The sequence below is a fragment of the Melospiza georgiana genome, chromosome 1 (genome assembly GCF_028018845.1).
Source record: "Melospiza georgiana isolate bMelGeo1 chromosome 1, bMelGeo1.pri, whole genome shotgun sequence".
NCBI lineage: Eukaryota > Metazoa > Chordata > Aves > Passeriformes > Passerellidae > Melospiza > Melospiza georgiana.
In genome coordinates, this window is record NC_080430.1 from 15,217,963 (window position 1) to 15,240,750 (window position 22,788).

The 22,788-nt window shown below is 41.2% G+C and overlaps 1 protein-coding gene across 7 annotated transcripts in view; it reads left to right on the forward strand.

The window, feature by feature from the left end:
* Positions 1-881: 881 nt before the first annotated feature.
* The window catches only part of ARHGAP12 (Rho GTPase activating protein 12), a 74,795-nt gene continuing 52,888 nt past the window's right edge, over positions 882-22,788 (forward strand). For 6 of the 7 annotated variants that reach the window (XM_058023374.1, XM_058023390.1, XM_058023381.1 and 3 more), the window contains exons 1-2: positions 1,871-1,996; positions 6,306-7,057. In XM_058023374.1, the coding sequence (XP_057879357.1) occupies positions 1,885-1,996; positions 6,306-7,057 (864 nt within the window). In that variant the 5' untranslated portion in view covers positions 1,871-1,884. Of the gene's footprint in view, positions 964-1,870; positions 1,997-6,305; positions 7,058-22,788 lie in introns of those variants that run through there. The other variant, XM_058023424.1, reaches the window with a different exon arrangement.

The window sequence follows — 22,788 nt, forward strand, 5'->3', positions numbered from 1 at the left end:
AAATATGTCCACATGTTCAATTAAACCTATTGATGCTGTTTAAATCTTTTCTTCAGTTAAAAGTCTGTTTCTCTCTCTTAATGGCACTTCTCAGGTCTTTTCCCATTGCTCGTCCCTCCCTCAGCAAACCTGTTCTTTCCACCTTTTGATGGTTTTACTGTCTCCTTCCTCCTTCCGTCTGTTAAAATAGTCAAAGAAGAAGTTAGACCAGCATTATCCTTCATTAGATTAATAGAGAGCAGACAGTTTACACATCTCCATGCCATTGTTTCAGGCTGTTTGCAGATTCATTCAGATACTGCTGGATCAGTTACAGTCAGTTCATGCTTTCAAGGTTATCTTTGCAACCAGGAGAACCAGATACTGCTTTTTCAAAGGGAAAGATAAGATTACTTACAATTTGAAAATGCTATGAAGGCCACCTAAATATTTTCAAACAATGTTTGAGAACCTTTTTTAATATAGTAAGAGGTACCAAGTGAGTTAACTCGAAATAAATGTCGAGAACTGTTTGTTATTATTTCACTTTAGGTAACTACTTAAAAAATGTGGTTTCTTCAGGTATCGTCCATTGAACAGTGAGACCGAGCCTGTTTGCAGGGAGGAAGGTGTTTTTGTTTCCCTCTGTTCGTTTCAGCAGGGACAGAGAGGCCGGGGTGTTTCACACACGGCATCACTCGGGAGCTGTTGGCATCGCTCCAGCGGCCGCCCCGGAGCGCTCCGGCCGCGCACGGCGGGGCGGACAGCCGGACGGACAGACGGACCGGTGCGGGCGCCGATCTCTCACCGGGGGCCGGGCGGTCCCGGGCACCGCCCCCGCCCCACCCCCGCCCGGGCCCGCCCCGGCACGTGACCCGCGATGACGCCGCCGTGCCCCGGAGCCGCCACTCGCCGGGGCCGCGGCGGGAGCGGAGCGGGAGCCGCCGCAGCCGCAGCCGCAGCCGGAGGGGGCCCGGCCGGCAGGTGGGTGCGTGCGCCGCGCCCCTCGGCCCGCCGGGGAAGGGAGGGCGGGGACGGGGCTGGGGACGGGAACGAGCGCGGCGCTGCTGCCACCGGGACGGGCGGGCAGGGCTGGGTGGCCCCGCGGGGGAACGTCCGCGCCCGGGCCGGCGCAGGGGCCGCAGCCCCCCGGGCCGCCCTCCCGCCCTGCCGCTCCCGGGGCGCCTCGCGGAGCGCTCCCCGCGCCCGCCGGGCTCCGGGTGGCGCCGCCCCGCGCTGCCCCCGGCGGTGGTGGCGGCTCCGTTCCGCGGGCGGCGCCGGGAGCGCCGAGTCGGCGGCGCCGGGAGGCAGCTCCGCACCTGGGCGCCGCCGCGGGCCGCGCTGCCGGGCCGGGCCGCCCGCGCTGCCGTGTGCGAGCGGCGCCCGCTCACCTGCGGGAGACAAAGGGAGGCAGCGGCGGCCCCGCCGCCCTTCCCGGGCGCCCCCGCCGGGCCGGGGGGATCCGCCGCCCTTGTGTGAACTTGAGCGCGGTAACTTGGGGTGGCTGGGCCGGGCTGGGCCGAGCCGCGCTATTTATAGCCAGCCCTCGCAGTCAACAACTTAACAAAAGCCCGCACCGAGGAGCGAGCGGGGCTGGCAGGGAGGGAGCGAGCGGGGGGAGGGGGGCGCGGGCTGCAGCGGCGCTGAAAAGTTGTCCTGACACTTGTTTAAAATGCATCGCTTATTCAGTGCTCTGAGTCACGGGCAATTATTAAATGGTTGCTTATTATGCCTCTAGCGTTTAAAGACGGGTGAGCTCCGGGTAGGTAGTTTACTTGCGAGTAGTGCTCGATTTCGAAGTGTGTTTGAGGAAAAAGCGAAGGGCTGAGCTTGTTTTCATACAGCTTGTAAGTTGTCTGTTATATCTGTCTTTTCCATTTGCCTCTATTTGTGTGCAACTTTTGCATGCTCAGTGGGTGCTTTGCAGAGGGTGGCTCCTGCAGGCGCTGGTCTGCAGGAAAGTACTGGCTGAGGATCAGGTGTGCTGGACAAGCAGTGGTGCCCCTTGGGAAGAAAGGTATGAATGGGTTTGAAGTCTGACAAGGGACCAGTCTCCCAGGCTGTGGTCATGCAGGTACAGCCTGCACCCCTAAGAAAACTGCCCAGGGAGAATCAGAATCATGGAATCTATTGAGGTGTAGCCAGGGTATCTCGATCTGGCCTGAACTGTTAAGAATTTATCTTAAATTAGCCTTCGTAATTGAGTTTATTTCTGTATCAGCACTGCGCAAGGGTTCATTTCAGTAGTGGGTGAAGTTTGATGCTGAAAATGGAAAAAGATTACACAAGTCAACTGCTGCTGCTTTGTAGGACACTGTGAACAAGGTCACACAAAGAAATTTAAGGCGATCCGTTAGTACTCAGTAGCACTTTTAACAATTTATCATCTGCTTGTATTGGAAAGTAAGTAACAATTCCCTGACCCTAGGAGGGGCGCTTTTTTTTTTTTTTTTTTTTTTTTTGTTCTTTTCTTTTCCCTTGGGGAAAAGAAAAGAAATAGCAAAAAGTATTTTAGGTTATTTCCCAAGACTCAGGTACCTGGTTTGCAAAGATGAGAAGTAAATCTTCTCATCTTCAGAGATGTGCTGTGCCTGATAATTTCAAAAGAGAGAGTGGGAGTGAGTCTTGAATTCTAGGATAATGCTGAAGGTAGGGGTGATCGTATCTCATGCAATACATGAGCATACTCTATGTGTATCACATATGATCATATTTATGATTCTGTGTCTTAGGACTGTGCTTCTTTCAAGCATTTCCATGGACTTGAGGATCAATCGAGAGAGCACCATTCTGTAGCTAAGGCTGGATGCTGTAAGGAGGCGAGGGTGCAGCTGCAGGGGTCAGGTTGCTCCAGGAAAGGCTGAGCTCTGAGCGGACCTACAGCTCTTGGAACCCTGCCTGCCTGAGGGTGATTGGAGCTGTCACATCGGCTCTGGATACAAACGGTCTCATTTTGTGGGGACGCACAAAAAAACGTAGCTGGAGGCGAGGGTTGGCATGCCGAACCCCTGGTGCACCCGCGTGTGGGGAGAGTTCCCCGGAGCCCCGAGTGCCGTGCCGGGAGGGTCCGACGGGGCAGGGCCGGCCCGGTGCTGGGAGTAGCGGAGCCCGTGGGGCAGGGCCGGTGCCGGGTGGATCCGATAGGGCAGGGCCGGTGCCGGGTGGATCCGATAGGGCAGGGCCGGTGCCGGGAGGGTCCGATGGGGAAGGGCTGGCCCGGTGGCGGGAGCAGTGGAGCCCATGGGGCAGGGCCGGTGCCCATGGGGCAGGGCCGGCCCGGTGGCGGGAGCAGTGGAGCCCATGGGGCAGGGCCGGCCCGGTGGCGGGAGCAGTGGAGCCCATGGGGCAGGGCCGGCCCGGGCCGGGGCGCGCCCGCGGGCGGACGGGGGAAGGGAGGAGCTGACCTCTGCGAACACCCAGGGCTGGCAGCCTTAGTCAGCCTTAGCTGAGTAAGAGATGGGAACGGTTCCATGGCAGCCGGAGTCCGAAGGGATCTCCCGGCCCTGGTGCGGAGTGACAGCCCTGCTCGCCTCTGCCGCGCCCGGGGCCTGTCCCGCACCCGCGGGACAGCGGGAATGCTCCGTGAAATGCTGGCTTGTGTGTCCACGGGGATGTGACCCACCTTAGATCACCTGCCAGTAGTGATTGGGGTTTTCTTCACCAGGAGAAATGCGAGGTCTGAGTCTCTTTTGGTGTTCATGAACATAGGCTTTCTTAGTGAGGCCATTTGTTATTAATCTCTCAATCACATACTGAGACTTTATTTAAGGTATTAAGGTATGAAAGCTTACAGATGTTCTCTGTGGAAGTAAATGATTTTTCATACTTACTATCCTCTAATTAGAGTAATTCAACCTTCTTTAACAATGTGGATGCCATCGAGCATGGCAGGTAAATGGTAAGGAATAGAAAAATTAAGTATAGATAGAAATAATAAATAATAGATAGAAATAATAAATTCATTTGAATCTGTGAAATCAAGGCCATGGTAGTTGTTTGCTGATCTTCAGGGTTAATTTCCTACCTGTACCATACATATTTATTGCTTTTTTGGGTTGAGGAGGAGAATTAGAGCCTTGCTTGATCATGATGATGTGATCTGTTTGTAAATCTGTTTCAGTATTCTGGCTGAACACAGCCTGTCTCTCTTTAATCATATGTTCAACATTACCAAATGTTTGCTATTGACTTGATAATTTTGCAGCTTGGATGAAAGACCAAAAATTGTACTGCTTATTTTTGTTATTTCTTTTTTGTTGTTATTTTTTGGAAATGAATTAGGCTGCAAAATTGACTTAAAAAGTGGGTAGAGCTATTTCTGTAGCAGTTCTGTTTTATTTAACTTGTATTATTCAACATTTTGGGTTTTTTAAAGCATAACATGCAACCTGTTGAACCTTTCTGTCTTGAAAAAATTTTAAGCATGCATTCTCAAGAAGTTGTCATATGGAACTGGCAAAAAAAGGAATGAAAAATCCAAGCTTTTAAACATTTGTTAGTCCTGTGGGAAACCAGAGGCTTATGTTCTCTCTTTGGTTTCTGTGTGGGAGAAAGATTTTGAATGGAACCTTGTTCTGTGGTTCAGCTTTTTGAGGTAACAGAGCTTTGAGATAGACTGCAGCTTGGTAAGACTTGCATTTTTCTGGCGTCTGACCTGGAAGCCTTGAAAGGGGTTGATAGCAGCTTTGAAGAAGTGTTGGAAGGAGTCAGGTTTGCTAAGAAGAAAAAAATAGCATTTGCATGACAGAGCTTCCAAAACTGGGAAGAGAGTGGGAATAGCTGCAATTTGTTCATGTTTACCTTCTGCTGCTGTTGCTAAACAACTGCAGAGCTGCACTTAAAAACACCTATTTATGTAGAATACCAGGTAAGCAAGTTGTTTTGTACCAAGGCTGTAAATAGACTTTGAATGTCAATGTACCATTTTATGGTAGAGAGTAAACACCGGAATCCTGGCATTCTTTTCTCCTGCTTTGTGTTCCTATTGTCAGCTTTGTTGAATGTGGTACCATCATTCCTTCTGTCAAGTCTTTGATAAAATTGTAAACCTGACCTTCTGCTTCTGTGTGGAACCTTGGAAACAGTGGTGGCTTCCTGGTTACCTGTAGGAAATGCTTCTTGGAAGTAAAAGAAGATGGTGTGTAGGAGAGAGACATAGATTAAAGATGGGCACTTCTGTCTTGGTGTAGTATTTGAGCTTTTTACCTTCTACTTTGTCTCTGAGTTATGATCCAAATGTATTTTTTCAAGGCTCAGATCAAATAACAGAAATGGCAAAAGAAAACTGAATGGTCCTTAGTGGTTTCTGCTTTAGATCTCCCCAGAAGTTCTCTTCTGTTATTTCTGTCCTTGGTCCCGTTTAGCAGCTGAGTTCACTCTGCATGTGTGTGCCTGCATGGAATTGCATTAGTTCCACTCTGTGGCAGGGTAAAGGCTACAAATCTCATCACAAAGTCTTAACTTGCAGAGCTGCAAGTTTCTACATAACTTTTCTCATTCATGAAATGGGCATTTAAGAATAAAAAATGTGTTTGTTAATCTTCATAAGATTAAATATGGCAGCATTTTACTTGAGTTCTCCTATTTTCTGTGTGAATGATGGAGATCTTACATGCATTGATTTTCAAGGTTAAAAATCCTACCTTTCATGTTAATTTACTATATTGTGTTCAGTGCAAGTTGGCAAGACTAATGCTTTCCCAGCCATGAATTTGGACATTGATGCTACATGATTAAATGGAATTTGTTTGTAGGTGTGGATGCAGTGGCAGTTGTCTGGATTATAAAGATGCTGAAAAGTGCTTTTCAGAATTTTCATGTATTAGTAATTATTTCATTACCCATTTTGGTTCATAGTCCTGTTTTGTCACTGTGTTTTGTTTGCATTTTAATTTCTAGCCCTTAAATATTTGGTTAGATCAGGTTTTCTGTAAGGTAGATAAATCTTTGGAATATTTTGATTGAAACTAGTGTATTAACAGTTCATTTAAGAAATTAAGCCTATATGTAAGCAAGAGATTGACTCAGATCAGTCCCCTCACCAAATCCCCAGTGATTAATCAATATTAATCAGTAATAGAAGCAATAACTAATTAATTAATGAAGCTAATGAGCCACTTGATAGCAGGAGGCTTGTGTGAATAGGACAGTTCAATCAGTGACCTAAGTTGTTCTACTGATTTTCTATCTCAACACGCAGAAGGATATCTGAAAATACTGCATTTTCCATCAATTAGTCTAAGTAGGCAGGATTTCTTCAAAATTATTTTTATCCAAAGTGCTCTTAAACAGCCACTTGATTACATATACCGTTTTTTTTCTTACAGCTCTGAACATTAACAGGAAAATAACACTGGAACAGAATGTCACTTACCTTTTGTCTGAAAAGGTGAAATATCTTCAGATAGAAATGGCTGATAAGGGTGGGAAGATGCTTCCAGGACAATTTTACATTCAAGTGGAGTATGACTATGAGTATGAGGCCAAGGACAAGAAAATTGTGATCAAGCAAGGGGAAAAATACATCTTAGTGAAAAAGACTAATGATGATTGGTGGCAAGTCAAAAGAGACGAAAATTCCAAACCCTTTTATGTGCCAGCTCAATATGTGAAGGAAATACCCCGGAAAGCACTGATGCCACCTGTGAAGCAGGCAAGCATGTTGCCAAATAACACCTTGAAGTTGACACATGGATTACAGAGATCAACAGAAAATGTGAATAAGTCACCAGAGCTTTCTAGTTTTGGAAAATCTTCTCCAGTTCAAGTGTCTTGCTTAGTTCGAGATGCCAATCAAAACCTGGGACCCAACAATAGCCCCTGTCAGACTTTTGGTTTGAGTCTGGACCTTACCCAGAACAATGGAAAACTCAACAATGAGTTGCAATCTCCCAAGGTTTCCAATCAGTTTAGAACCATTTCCATGGGTCATTTCCCATGCCCAGAGTTCTTGGAAATAGAGAAGACCAGCTTTTTGCATGAACAGTCTTGTGATTCAGCAGGAGAAGGCTCAGAAAAAATTCACCAAGATTCAGAGTCTGGAGATGAACTCAGTAGTAGTTCCACAGAACAAGTGCAGGTAAGCTGGAAAATGGCCACCGTGTCTGGTTTGTTCTGTTTTGTTATTGCCATAATTGTCTGCTACTGTTTTGAGACTTATTCCCAAAAATTTCCAGTTGTTCAAATAAAAATATCTTCTCTCAGCATGAAATTGTTACTAAAATCGAAACAGTTCATGTGTTTAGTTCATGCAGAATTTCTGTGCTATGGGGATTGATTCCATTTACATTATTCTGTGATTTAAAGAAAGAACAATAGTGTTTCCATAATAAGATAGTTTTAATATGACATGGAATTTGGGTTGGATTTTCTTTCAGAGGAAGGGAGCCTACTGCTGTAACTCCGCATGACTTGGCCTGTTGAAATGTGCAAGTTACTGTCAGTTTTCCCTAAGTGTGTATAGATAACATAAGAACTGTAAATTAATGTCTTGGTGGGTTTAATTACGCTTAAGACTTAGATGGAGTTGAATTTCTGGCTTGATCGTTTTATTTGTGGACTGTTTTAATGAGTCAGCCCTGCCAATTTTGCTTCTCACAACTTTACTCTGGATTAAAACTCAAAACATGTGAGTTTGTTAATTAGTATGGAAGAATCTCAGGAATGATGTACTCCTACTTCTGGTTCAAACTGAGCATTGACGGCCTTTGTCTTTGGTAAAGCATTTTCTCTCACTTCTTAATTTTTTTTTTTTAACAGGCAACCCCCACCCCCATCAAAAGATTAGAACTGTGACTTAATCAGGTCACTTCTGGTAGGGGTAACCAAGTTAATTAGTCTGTTGTAATCCAGGTTTGCTCTTAAACCAGTGATGTTTGTGTGCATACACATAATTATATATTTATATATGTGTGTATGTAGATAATTTCCCCACCTCACACTTGCCTTCCCCATCTTTCTTTAGGGACATGTTCAATTATTTTAAATTCTGTTCAAAGCTCCCTGCTCTTGATCTTAAGCTGTAGTGTGAAACTGTTTTTGCTTGGATAAAAACTGATTGTTACAGTAAATCCCACTTGGCAGCATGTTTTCAGAGTACCAGAGTATCTCAAATCAAACTTGATGCTAACATTAGACATGAAAAGTTATACCATTGAGAGTTGTGAATCAGTACTTTGCTAATAAGAAACAATGAAGGCAAAGCTGCTTAGGAACGAGTCAATATGGGAAGATCTTAAAGATACAAGATTGATTAGGTGAATTACAGAATTTTGAACTGTGTGTATGTTTATTTATTGTAATATTTAGAATCTGTAGTTTTCAATAGCCTACTGTGTTCTTGGCCTCATTCTTGATGTTCAGTTTCTATAGTTATAGGACATCATGTCTCTAATATTTGTATATTTTATGTTAGTTTTAACTTCATCACCCCTCCCCCAAATATTATGGAATGAATAGGATTACGGAATTTAATTTCTTTTCTTCAGTGATGTCTTACACAGTGTGAGAATCCATGAACTTTCTTGCACTTTCTTTGCAGCACTGCCCTAGCTCAGTGTAGTTGATATGAACCACTCAGAGCTTGGCACGATAAAGTGATTAAATAATTAGATATTTATTTTAGAAGTGTATGTTGGCATGTTACTGCCATATTAATCAATTGCCAAACAAATTATGAAAATACCAAGGAATGTTTAGAAAATATATCCTACTTTAAATAGTTTACCACATTAAAATTTCTATTACATGGTAGGACAGTTCCTTCTTCGGTGTTGGCTATAATTTGATGCATTTCCTTCTCTAAAGCAGATGGAATTAATATTACATGGGTGTCTTTTGTCAATAATAAATATATGGCCTGCAGCTCAGTTTCCACTGGACTTTGTGCCTCTTGATGCAGTGACACTTAATCTGTTCACCATTCTCCTCTCTTCCCACTATACTTTATTCTACACTACAACTGATTTATACATTTATATTTGAGTGGGACAGCAATGCATGTATTGTAGACACTGTGTTACAGGTCTGAAATGGGGGAGTTTTCACAGTGTTTAAGAGTGACAAATGCTAAAAATGCCACATTTTGGCTGTGGAAAATGCTTGGCAGTTTCACTTGCCATTATGAGAATCTTGGGCAACAAGAGTGTGGATGCTTGCTATGCCTTGCAGTTTGCCTTATTTTGTAACTTAATCTCATGGTGCACAATTGCAAGCTCTTTAAATACAATGAAAATGTTTGACATTTAGTAGCCGTGGGGATTAAAGCCGTGGTAGAACTGATGTCACCGTTAGCTCAGTCTAGATGTTCAGAGTGCCAGCCTTCTCACTGGAACAGCTTGGCAGTTTTTTTAGAATTCTTTCAATAATGAGCATTGTTTAGTAGAAATCAGCTGTGTAGAAATTAATGGCTCAGAAAGCTGTTTTTACTGCTCCTAGTCTGTAGTGAGAACATCAAGTTCCTGGCTTTCACGCACAAACAGGATTTCACTTCACAAGACTGACTGCTTCTCCCTCCCCTGCCTGCTGTGGAGTTCAGTTTTATGCAGTCTGCATTATAATAAACTCTAAGCTACAGGTGTTTTCTCTTAAATTTGTAAGTTTAGAAGCTAGAATTACCTTATTAATGCCTTCATGTAAGTTATTTTTTGGTGGTGTTGAGGTGATAGCATTCAGTTTTAGCCTGACCTTCAGTGTGTTTTCACTGTCCTTGAGTACAAATATATGAGATATAGAAGAATGCTTCTCTTGTGAGATCTTTGTAAGAAGTGGTTACATTATTCTCTGCAGATTATCCTCCTCCTCCTTTCCAGTAATGAAGTGCTGGTTCTGCAGCTGTACAGTCTTGAAGTCATAAGCTTGCTGGCTGTGGAAATACTGGAAGATCCAGAGCCTCCAAAGTAATGCAAAAAGGAAGGATTTTTTAGCAGATGAAATATGAGAAGGACAGAGAGGTAGCAGTGTGAGCAGAAGGATTTGCTAATGAAAATGTAGCAAGGGATTTGGTTGAGAGAAACATTAGGACTGGATAATGAACATTTTTGATGTTTTTTATGCAAAGAAATGATAACTATTGTTTGCCACTCTGGTGGATAAGGCATTGTAAGAACCATAGGTTAGTTTGTGGACTTGAGCTGTGGGAGGCTGGAGGTAATTAGAGGAAGTAGGGCTTGAGAGGAAACAAGCTTCAGTTTAACCAGATTTAAATCTCTGGTGTTGACAGTAACTGCAGGTCGAATTGGAACTGAATGAAATAGTTTGAGTGAATGCACAGCTGGCTGTAAGAGTCACTGAGACAATGGTGGCACTCAAAGCATCAATGAAGTTCAATGAAATTTCAGGAAAATGGTGCCAGGTGTCATGTTCTGATCCCAAGGAAAGGGCAAAAATATTCCTCAGGGAGGCCAAGCATATGGGGAAGAAGGAAAGTTCTGAGTGATTCTTTAGCAGATATGGACAGTAGAAGGAAAGTTCTGAGTGATTCTTTAGCAGATATGGACAATACTTGAAAGAAGCAGGTGGGATGTCTGAGCAGTATGCAGTAAAAGCAGAGACCTGGGTAATTGTTCTGAAGTAAAAAAAGAAAAAAAAAAAAAAACTTACACATTCAGGCATGCCTAAACAGGCAGGAAGAGCTGAAGCAAAAGAAGACATTAAAATGGTCTTTAAAAAGCACCATGGGCAATGCTTCCCTTCTTACCAAGTTTTGAGAGAGAGGGTATGCAGACAGGGAGAGTTGGCTAAGTTCAGAGATGATGTTAAGAATGTTTATATCTTTGAGGATGATACTTTATGATAAAATTACAGACAGAAATTAAAATCTGCTTTTGGCAATGCTAATGGATAACCTATGGGAAATAACTTTGTTTCTGATGCATGTTACCTCCTCTTTTGTCATAGGAGACAGAGAATGTATTTAAAAATAAATACATGGCACCGTCTAAATGTTGTTTTTTATGCTTATTAAAAGTTACTTTTAGCAGCAGGTTGGTTTTAATCATTATAAATATAGACAGTGACCTATTTGCAAAGATTGTTCTGTCTTTCATCCTCTTTAGTAATTGACTATTGCATAAACTGTGAAGCACTAAAGGGGATTATCACTAGGATGGCTGTTTTGCTTTGATTAATTCTGAGTAGTAAAGATCTTAAAGAGCTCTTTCTGTCTTGCCTTTGCAATTTCTATGGGATTGCAGTAACTTTTTAGTCAATATTTTCAGTTTCTGTGAATGTCAGCATATCTTCTGGAGGTCTTGGTGTTCTTGGCTTTGTCACTTAGTTGAAAGACTGGTGGCAGGTTTTTAGTGTTAGACTGCCTTGCTGGTCAAACATTAATAAACCTCTTAAATAAATGGCTATCGCTGTTTTGCTGGCCACAAAATCAGTTTGCTTCTATGATAAAAAATTTAATGTTACTTTTTTTATTTCATTCATTTGTCCAAGAGATGAGTAATTTGACAGTATGAAGGAAGCATGCAAGATTTTTTTTCTTAATAAAACTGAACAGTTTACAGATTCGTGGTGATATGTATAATGTAGTAGTTTGAATTATGTTTGAAGTACCATCCTTTAGTCTCTTTACCTTCTTAAAAACAGCATTTGTTATTCTAATGATGTTAAATGCTGAAATATGCACATTATAATGAAGTGAAGAATAACTTTCAATGACAAGGAACTCAAAGCTTTATAATTTAAGGAGTTTTTTAAAACATTAATTTAATATATTTTTTCTGTGATTTTGGTAGCCACTGCTAGAGCTTTGTAAACAGCTTGAAATGTTTGCTAAATTATGTTAATAACTGAAAGGTTCTGGACAGATAATTTTAAGGACTATTTTTCCTGGCTGGTTTTGTGTATGTGGGTTTTTTTTTTTCCTATGCAGTGTCAACAGGTGTGGATAGTTTCACTTTACAGTGCTGCTGTTTGTGATCAGCTCAGCCTCTGTAATTTTAATAAGTAATTCTGGTTGCTGATAGTTCTCCCTCTCTGTCCAGGTGAGTAAATCTGGATTTAGGTGCCTTAAAATGAGCAACCCTTGTGTGCCACAAATGTTGTCTACAGTCCATATCCTGTGCTCCTCTGCACATCCCTGCTGCAAATCAGATTGAGCTACTTTAAAAAAATACAAGCAAGCACCAGTGTTATCTGTGTGAGGCAGGTGTCAGAAAATCACGACCTGTGAGACAAGTTGGTTTTAGTTGACTGGCTTGTTCTGATACTGGTGTTGGAATGCTCAGCTCAGTAAGCTACAGATCTGCTTGTACATGCAGCTTTCTGTTGTGCTCTCAGATTTGAAACAAACATCTAGTGCACTGTCAAAATTCTGCAAGTGCCGACACAGTCTTTTGACTCTTGCACCCCTATTTACCCTAATTTCGTGCAGAAAATGATGAAGTGGAACTTTGAAGGCGCTGGTTTAGATGAATAAACCTGTGGTTTTTATCCTGGTAGAATTACTTCCTAGCTCAAATGAAGCTCAAGCTGTGCTGCCTAAGGAATAATAGTCATAATATGGAATTGGTTTTTCTGTTTTTACCTAGAAAAGTGTAATTTCTGGTGTGCAACGTGTGAGTTTTGGTGCATGCTGTCCCACCTGACTTCTTTTGAATTCATGCCAGGTGCCAGCTTCAGCAGGGTGATGACAGAGTCTTTAGGGATGGTGGAAAAGCAGCCCTAGGAAAAGGAATTTGTCTCTCTGCTGCCTAAGCTGAAAGCAGCTGGAGGTGCTGGGGACTTGCTCTTTCTCGTTGGCAGTGCTTCTGTCATTTGAAGCAGGGAACCATCAGACACAGGAAGGGCTGTGATAGGTAAAACTCTGCTTGAGACTGTTTTGAGAGTATTTGATCATCTCCTGTTCTTTCACATAACTCTGGGTACAAACAATTGCTTTTGCTATGTCTTTACCTGGTTACAATCTAGGCAGTTGTTGAATATTGCAGTGCTTGCCTATAGAACAAAGGTGCTGTTATTCTGTGGAATCCTAAAGAAAGTATCATTTGTTTCACAGCAGTGTGACAAAACATCAGGGAACGTATGACTCTGTAGAATAAAATGCAAAACACTTTTTTCCTTTTTTAGGCAGCTCTCTGGAATAGTAGACATTTGTGTTTAAAAAAAAAGCAAGCAAAATCTGTGCATATCTAGTACCCAAACAGCTGATATGTCTCTGACATGCCTTGCCAGGTATGTTTGCTTTAAAAACGATAGGGACAAATGGGTTTTGCCTTTATGGGGAGTTTGTTCTAAAGCTAAGGACAATACTTCTGGACAAAACAGTCTTTCAGGACAGTAAGAACTGAGGATTTTCAAATGACTTCTGTGATTGTGAGTAACTGGACAACACACTGTTAGGCTAAATTCAAAATTGATACAAATATTCTATTTTAAAAGGTCTGCTGACCTAGCTCTTGGGAAAGACAGTAGGTTTCTAGTAGATTATAGTTCTATTCTGGTAGATATGAAAGTGCTAGGTTGGTGCAGAGAGGCATTCAAACAGGCATAGAGAATGTCAGTAGTAGGAAATGGTGCAGAACGAAAATGCAGAATGCAAATTTCTTGGTGTTTCTGTATTAGAAATAACATGCAGTTGCTGGCCTCTCTCATCTTGAAAAGGAGGTAATTTTGATATATTTTCCCCCCATCTTTTGATATTTGTCCTAAGAGTTCGTAAACTCTTTTGACAGAGATTTGGAGCTTGTGTACAGTGATGCTGTGAAGACTGGCATAAATGTTTGGAGTCTGTATTTTAATACATTCTAGTTTTCCATCTGATAAGCTTTGTAAATGAAAGCTAGAAGCTGAGGAGCTGTCTGAATGAATTTAGGTTATTGCTTATGTTGAGTTTTGATGTTAAATTATCTGGCTTCACCTGCTTATAATCAAAATCATGATTAGAAACTTGGACTCCAATTTTAAATCTGAAATTGCATATTACATTTTGAATTTAAATAATATCATTTTAAATATTCCCTTTTAAAGTAGTTTACCTAAGGCTTCTGGATGATCTTCAGATCATCTAGTTAAATTTAAGTGACTTCCCTGTATTTTGTTTAAATGCAGTGCTGAAGAGCAGAGGTTTATGTCTGTTTTCTGCAGGTGTGTAGTGTACACAGTTGCCATCTTTTGCTTTTGTGGATGGTTGTTCAGCTGTATCACTTTGCTGCTCCAGTCACCACCTGGCTCTACAAATATTTATTTCCAGTGCTGCAGGGAGGTGGTGGTGCTGGCCTGGGCAGTGTTGTCACGAGTGTCCCTGGCCTGTAAGGAGCTCCTTTATGGCAGCCTGGATAGGCACAGTCTGGTGCAAAGTCAGCAGATGTGAAGGACTCGAGGACACACTTGCTTTTTACTGTCACTGATGTGATGGGACTCAGGTAACAAGTGTGCTTATGCAATACTGTAATAAAATGTTACGTCTGATAAAAACAAAAATACAGTTAGCAAACTTTCTGGACTCTCAGCTGGTTGTTCAGCATGTCTAGTAATATTGCATGCTCATTTATTTTCTAGACAGCTTGAAAGATCACCAGGATATTGTTTGGAAATGATTCATGGTACCATAGAAATGTTACAGAAAGTGTTGCACATAACTATTGTTTGTGTTTTAGATATTTAGAAGAAGCTTCATCCTGCACTAAAGTGTTGCAACAGTAAATGAGGTTCTTGAGTGACTTGGATTTGCTTTTCCTATTGAAATTGAATGCAGGTGTATTTCCCTCCTCCCCCCAGCCCCCACCACTGAAGATTTATCAACATGCTTGGCACTATCCTTATCAATTCTTGTGTATCTTCATCCAACTGGAAAAGCTAAAATAGATGTTTGTCATGCATAACTGCATTGTGCTTTAGGCACAGGGAACTCTGTGTGTGTGTGTGTGTGTGTGTATCTATATACCCATGTTCTCTGTGTATATGAGATATAAAAAACCAGAACAGCTGTTCTGTTTCTTGATAGCCCTTTGATCTTGATTTGCACCTCATGTAGTGTGACTACCAACTTTAGCTTTCTCACAACAACCTCAGGAGATGTACTCGTCAGTACTGTCATTTTCTGCCATCCAGATGTCCTGGCTGTGACTTTGCTGTGTTGATCCCTCCTGGGTGCTGCCCTCTAACTTGTAATGGCATTTTCATGCTTCCCTGAGGCTGTGTGCTTTTCCTGCTGCAGGATGCATTCCCCCATGCTGCTGGTGCCCACCAGCTATGCCAGGGACCTGCAGTGCTTCCTCCCAGGAGAGCTTTCCACAGCCAGGCTCTGGGGCTGCCTTGCCTTAGGCAGGGAGCAGGAGCCCTGTCAGGGGCCTGGTGCTCACACAGCTCTGTCCCTCTGTCCCTCTGTCCCTCTGTCCCTCTGTCCCTCTGTCCCTCTCTCATCTGCTCACTGAGCTCCTCACAGTCACCCACTGCAGCCTCTCCAGCCTCTCTCTTCCCTTGCTTTCATTTTTGCCTTTGCCAGCCTGAAGGCTCATGCTGCCTGAAGAGACATAGGGTGAGGGATGCTCAACTTGAGATAGTTTCTCTTTTGGTTTTTCCATTTTTCCATGCTTCAGTCACCAAGAGAGACCTGTCTTGGTGTTTCACAAGGTTGTGGGTTGTCGTCCACCATGGTGTAAATTTTATTTTTAAGTTTTGCTTACTTTTCAGTTAATTATCTATGTAAAAACTGCATTGCATCCATTTTTGCTTTTTGCTAGTTCATAAGTCACTACTGTAACTATCATTGGAGCAAAACTTAGATTTGTACTTAGGCTTGTGGGGTTTTTTTCTTTTATGGAAAAACAGAAAAATCTAAATCCTTAGTGTTGTGCTAAAAATCTAGCTCTAAACTCTTATTCTTCTTTTCTTGTTTTGTAAATCTTTAAAGCCTCAGCAGATTGTATCCAAACCTAAGAAGTGATGATTGCCTGTACAGCATTGTGAGGGCTGTAAAACAGCTTTTTCCAGCTGCTGCAGGTCTTTGGTTGCTGTTTGTTAAAACAATTGAAGTGAACATTGTGCTGAGATGGTACTACATTGACAAATTCTTTCTTTGCAATCAGTTTTCTGAGGAAAGTAGCTTGAAGGGCTGCATTTAAATTCTGTGCCCATAGATGGTCTCAGGAATTGTGTGTGCTTGTCCTGCTCTCATATCATTACTGTCTATCCATAAACTGCTGCTTTGCTTCTCAAAGTATTATGTTAAATGGTGATTTGAGCCCTGAGCCAGCCTTCTGTATTTTCCTTGGTGTGGATGGATCTGCTTGAGTGCAGCCTCAGAATTATAAAGTAAATAAAATTACACAAATACTCAGTCTTTTTATATCTTCTTAAACAAAATCTGAAACAAAAATTGCTGGTTTAATATGCATTGAAGTAAAGTGGAAGTTGCATTTAAAGTGGAAGTTAATTTAACATTTTCATGTTGAAACACAAAATTCAGTGAAAAATGTACACTTTTTCTAGATCCTGATTTGCAGAAATAGCTGTTATTGGAAATGAAAGACATTCTTGCTAGTGTAAGGAAAATAAAGAGGAAGAAAAACTGCAGAAATGCATGGCTGAGTGTTTCATGCTTTCTGTCCTTACACTGGGTGCCAACAAACTGTCTGCAAGTAGAGAGAAACAGACTAAGAAATACAGTGAAAGAACAAATACTTCTATTTTCAGTAGTTGTAGAGAGGGAAAAAAAGATGCAACCTGGTTGAGGTTCCCATGAGAATTTTATTGCTTTGTTTAATTCTGCTGTAAGCAGTACATACAGTCAATTGCTGGGTATTTTGGGAATTTTGAGAAAAGTTTGTACAATTGTGTGCTTGGCTTAAGCGTTTTAAAAAGCCCTCAAAAGTGATCTTAAAAAGTCTCTAACTTCTTTAAGTTAGGCACAGTGGGTTGGATATATTCCTAAAAATGTTCCTCCTGCTATTCAGTATACTTTCACAAAACAGAATCCCAGTGTTAAAACTGGAGTGATCACAACCTGTTCTAGCTCAGTTAAATCTGGAAATTAAAAATATATTAGAAGCACCATGACACAATTATGTACAGGCTTCTTTTTGTGTGGTCTTAAACAGCTGTCAAGGGCAATATTCCTGCTCTGTTCAAAATTTGAAACACCTCATATAAATATATAAATATGCTAACTGATACCACTTATTTTGCTCATCCTATTGTGTCTTTTAAGGCAAAATTTCAAACTGAAGTCTTGACCTAATGTTCTCTGCATGTCTTCTCTGGCATGAGACTTGGCTTTCTGTTATCCTTCATTACCAGAAAGAAATGTTATACGTGATGTAATAGGAGGCGTTCTTTGTCCCAAGTCATTAAAATACATGAGATTGAGGGGGTTCAAGCAGCCCTAACAAAACCTCAGAGTTTTGCTTGTGTGCTGTAGCACGTACATTGTCTTGAGAATAGAGGCAGTGTCTTGGGAATTTAGAAGCCCTTGTGACATTTTGTCTTGATTCTTTATATTTCTCTCCCCTCCAGTATAAGTGACAGATGCCAATATATGTGGGATTTTTGTGGTTTATTTAGAAATTTCAACATGCAAACTAAACAGCCGAATACTTATGTATAGTGGAGGTGACAATATATAAAGAACCTGTTAGGAGCCCAACTTATAATGGGAATTTAATTTTAAAATACTTCTCTAGTGGAGCTGTGAACTTCATTTCCATAACTGCCAAAATCAGAGGTATTTTTCCTGGTCAGAGAAGTTTTAAACACAAAACACATGCAAAGTACTGGAAAAACAAAAAATATATTCATTTCAATGTTAAGTATTTTTCCCACCTATTGCTTTTTGCCTTAAGGTTTGTTTGCTTCAGGCAGGCTGGTGAATGTCCCATTCCAATATACTGGGAGACAAGAAATGCAGTGTCCTAAAATACCAGACTCCTTTAGAAATGAAATTGTAATCTCCTCTCTAAGTCCTTATACAGTGACTTTGTCTTGCACCTTGTAAAAAAAGTCTTGCTGTCTGTCACAGAACCCACTAATTATATTCAGTGTTACACAGTAAACATGTGAGAGGATACTGGATCTGAATACAGATTTAATAAAGGAAAATCTAATACAGGGACTAGAAAGCCTTATATGGTGACCATTCTTTGAAATCTGCCAGGTGAAAATGAATTTAGATTTTTAAAATAATCAAATTTTAGATTATCTATTTTAATAATGGGATAAATGAGTAAGTGGGAGAATGATGCTTAATTTTAATTTAAAAGATTACTTGTTAGCTGAAATTGTTTAAATATGTTAAAAAAATTGAATAGTGTGGGGAAAATGGTTTTTGTGTAATCTCTAAGCTTCAGTCTTTATTGAGGGAAGGCTTATGTGGAGAAAGAAGCCTATGAAAAGCCATCAAAACCACATCAAACAGCTTCTTGGTCTGGATCTTCTTCACGTTGAATGATCTTCTCATATTAATGCATTATGCTAATCATATCAATAAAGGCATGGTTTATGACAAGTGACTTTTAAAAAAACTGATCCTTGTAACTTCTTGCAGCTACCAGGATACCACACTATGGTATGCCAGCCAGTGTGGCCCAAAGCTCTGCAGTGCCGTGGCAAAAGGGGCCATAAACCTTCAGTTTCTGCTCAAAATAGATGAATCCAAGTGCTAAAATGGAAAGTGTGTGTTCTTAGCAGAGTTTAGCAGTTTAACATCTCTCTGCATTCCTCTGAGGGGATTTATGACTGCAAGGCTCATCTTGAGGCTTCACTGGAGGTTTTGTTATGATTGCTGTGCTGTTGCTGTGCCAGAGAGTTTGCCTGTCCTCTAATCCCCATTTCAGTGGCAATCAGAAATGCACAGCTAACGCTTCCAGTAAGTGTTATTTAGGAGATAGAGCTAATCACCCTCCATACTCAATTACTGCTCTTGTGAAGACAAAAGCATTTGGAGCAATGTTAGCCTAAAGCCTATTCAGGCACTTAAATTTTTCCAATAAGCTTTTTATCTTTAATATAGCTGTTGTACTAAATCTGGCTGAACAGCAAAATCTGAACAGTCATGCAGCAGGATAAGCTCTGGCACTGCCAGCAGTGTTGCAGAAGGCTCTCTGGGCAGTGGGCTGATCAGCTTTCAGCACTGTTACTCTGCAGACCCTCGTGGGACCTGGAATCCAGAGCTCCTACAATGCCTGCACTTGCATAATTCACCTTTTTGTATGAGCTCAATGGAAATCTCACTGGAAAACAACACAGAAATCAACAGCAAAGTATTAGTGTATCCAGTAATTCAAAACACATTAATTATGAATTAATTTTTCTCTTGAGACTCCCAGAAAGTTCAGCTTCCATTCCACCTGTGTTTTCTGCAGATGAACACAAGAACAGCTTCATGTGCAGAACATTGCTATGTACTCGAGCAAGCATACATGTCCTTTAAAGCATTTTTTCCCCTGACAGCTTGGCAGACAGTGCTGCCATACTTTGTGACACTTGCAGTTTCAATGAGAATGTTCTCCAAAGGATGGTGGCTCCAGCTGATCCCCTGAATGCTGAGCTTGGAGTTGGAATTCAGCAGCACGGGGGAGGGCTGGGGGAACAGGGCACCGCACACTGCCTGCTGCTTAATCAGCATGAAGCCATTAGCAAATTCTTGCCATCTCAGCTATAATGTACTGCTAATAGGTTTGCTTTATTGCAAAAGACAGTCAAAAAAGCCTGAAATGTTTTAGTAGTTTTGAATAAGCATAACATTCCTCTTAATGAAGTTTGACAAGGTTTTCAGAACTCCCTCACGCTGTATAACAAGAGTGCCATTACACATTCCTGTGTACTGTGTGCTGGTAATTTATTTGTGTCTTTTGCAACACAACTCTTCTTACATGAAAGCTTTTACATTAGAATTTAAAATTATGTTATTTTACAAAATAGATTCCTTGCAACAAAAGCATCTGTGTGTTTTTAGTCCATTTAAACATGCTCTCTAAATTTAGTCACGGTTTTACACTTGTCAGAAGACTTTGTAAATCCTACTTCAGTGAAAAAAAATCACAGAAATTATTTAGTGTTTTAAAAATTAATTTAGATTATGTCTCACTCCCCAGTAATTTGGAACATGCTTTGCAGTCTGGAGCACGCAGTGAATGTATGTGCTAGTGTGGCCTCTTTCAGACAGGGTTAGTGCCAGATATCTGAATCTGACTGTTTTCTTTTTCCTCTCTGTCTTTTGTTTAGGGGCAGGTTTTTTTTTTAGGGCAGTTTAATAAGTCCTTCATTTTACTGATAAATTGCAATGAATCTCTGATGCCTAGGGTTTGGATGATTTTCAGTTTTTTCTTGTCAGCAGTGAAAAATGGTGTTGGACGGCAGAAGGAATTCAATTATGTCAGTTTATTTTACTAAAAGTAAGTTGTGAATTTGTCTTACAATCATAGGAGAAGTGAGAAGGGTCACTGTGTTTCCCCATTCCCCAGTGTGGTAGCAGACAGTGAGCCCAGGCAGTCTGCATGGTGGGCAGGGATGTGACAAAGAACTTTGCTTCCTATTTTTATTGCAGGGTCTGGTTCACTTATGGCTGCTCTCACTCATTTGTCTTAGTTCTGAGAGCCTTATCTCATTCCTGGAGCCCAGAATTCAAAAAAGGTTTTTATGATCTTAATCCAGCAGTGCTGCTAATGGTCAGACTGGCTCTACTTTGAATGCAGTGCCAGCCCTGGGAAGACCAGATGCAGTATTTATGATCAGTGCATCTTTAGCAGACCCTCTCTGGATTGGTATAACTGGGACAGCAGGCTTTGGGAGATGGAGTCTACTTCAAAAATCAAAATCCTTGACTCCCTTCCCTCACACACCTCCTCCTCCTTTCTGGCAGGCTGTGCCTCTTTGTTTCAGCTCTTCATAGGAGGCCTTTCAACCTCAACCTTTGTTGGAGAAGGACCTGCAAACAAGCAGGGGAATTTCTGTTAAACATTTGATTACAGTAGATGTTCATACTTGTCTGAGTGAATGATCTTCAGAGAAAATTAGTGTAAGACTTTTTGTGTGTGTGTCCTGTTACTTACACAGTTGGCATCTACAGCAAACACAGCATTTTATCTTGCATGGATAGTACCAAGCCTTTTGATTGCTCAGCAGTCCATGTAGAACATAAGGGACCATTGGAACACATTCTGACACCTGTTTTGCAACACATACCAACAGACATAGTGCAGTAATTTTCTGTGTGAAACATGTAACTGGGTTATGTTTAAGGAGTATTGTGGGAAGAGGAGAGATACTCAGATTTAGTTTTGGCTTTGGAGGGTGGATAGCTGTGCTGAGCTTCTGGGGGAATTGTTGATGTGCCCATTCATTACTATTTTTGAGTATTGTGGAATACACTCTTTCTCTCCCTCCCTTTTTAAAACAAGTTTCTAGACTATGTGACATGCTGCTTTAGTCCTTTCACCAATTGTTTTATGTAAGATAGAACAGACATGCTATAGGCACTATGCATTGACGCTATTTTGTGGTTCTTTCTTGATTACTGTAGCATAAAGTCAACTGATTTTCTTTTATCCTCATGGCCATGTAGAAGTTATGTTTGTACTGTGAAAATTACAATTAACTGCCTCTGAAAGGATGAATACTGAATTTTAGATTGCACTGCATTTACTCAGAAGCATGAAGAAGTTAAGCAAAAGCCCCAAAGCCCAGTTCGTTTAGTTTGCAGGACCTCTATCTTGTATTACAAAATGCAGCTTGCTTCATCACTTGTGTATTTGCAACTTCTCAGGGAAGAAAAACGACTTTAAGTTTCCTGTCAGTGCTGCAGCTGTGAAAGCGAACCAGGGGGAAATGGCCACAGGTCCAGTAAAGCTACTCCTGATTAAACATGTGTGGTTTGCCAGCTCATAACATTTTAGGGCTGTTTTTGCAAGTTGTATCTGGGAATTGACTTCACAGCTGCAGTTCTGAGGATGGTGAAGTTGATAATTCACAGTCAGGGGAGAAGTACAGTTGAAGCACAAATATTCCCACTCGTTGGCACATTTCAGGTATTGCCTTGGGTGACTTAAATTCTGTGCTGGACAGCTTTTTAGTGTAGAGATGAATTTGCTGCCTTTTGATCATCTCTGGACATGGAGGTAGGTTTGTCCATTCTTGAACTTGCTTGTTCTGAAAAAAATGCCTATTAATCCCACAAAGTAGAGCACTGTATATTTTCTTTTCTGGTTTGTTTTGCATCTTAGTAATTGTTGGGGGCTAACCACCTCAGTGAACTGAAAATGAGGTTATGTCCCTATTTTTTTTTTTCTGAAATCTGAAAAGCTTGATTGCCCATAACTCATTCCTCACATTTGTGGGAAGGTCTGAAATTGGAAGGATGACTAGATCCAGTGGTAGCCTCTTGTTTTAGTTTTGCTACAGGTTGAAGAAAATTGTCCTTAACTTTTTCTTTTTTGGGAAAGTATGCAGAGGGAGGGGAGAGAAAATGTCCTCTTTCCTTACTGGTATGATTTTATGACACTTTCTGGGTTTTAACTTATTTTGAGTATTAAGATACCCTGGTGGTTTGCAGAGGAGAGGAAAATATAGCATCTTCCCTGGCTTAAACTGATTTAAGATATTCCCAAAATTCCTGACCCAGGTTTTCTTACTAAAAATTAATATTAGTAATGTTTTTTAATTTCTCAAGATGCTGTGAGGAAAATGTTTTATTTTATACTTCAGATGTAAAGTATTAAACGTGTTAGATCTAATGTTCAATGTTTAAAACAGTTTTTCTCCAAATGCTGACAAAAACCATGTTCTTCAGAATTCCGTTTTTTCGTTCCAAGTGTGGGACTTCAGCTAGTAAACAAAATATCTTTCACTTTTCACTCTTAGCTTTCATCC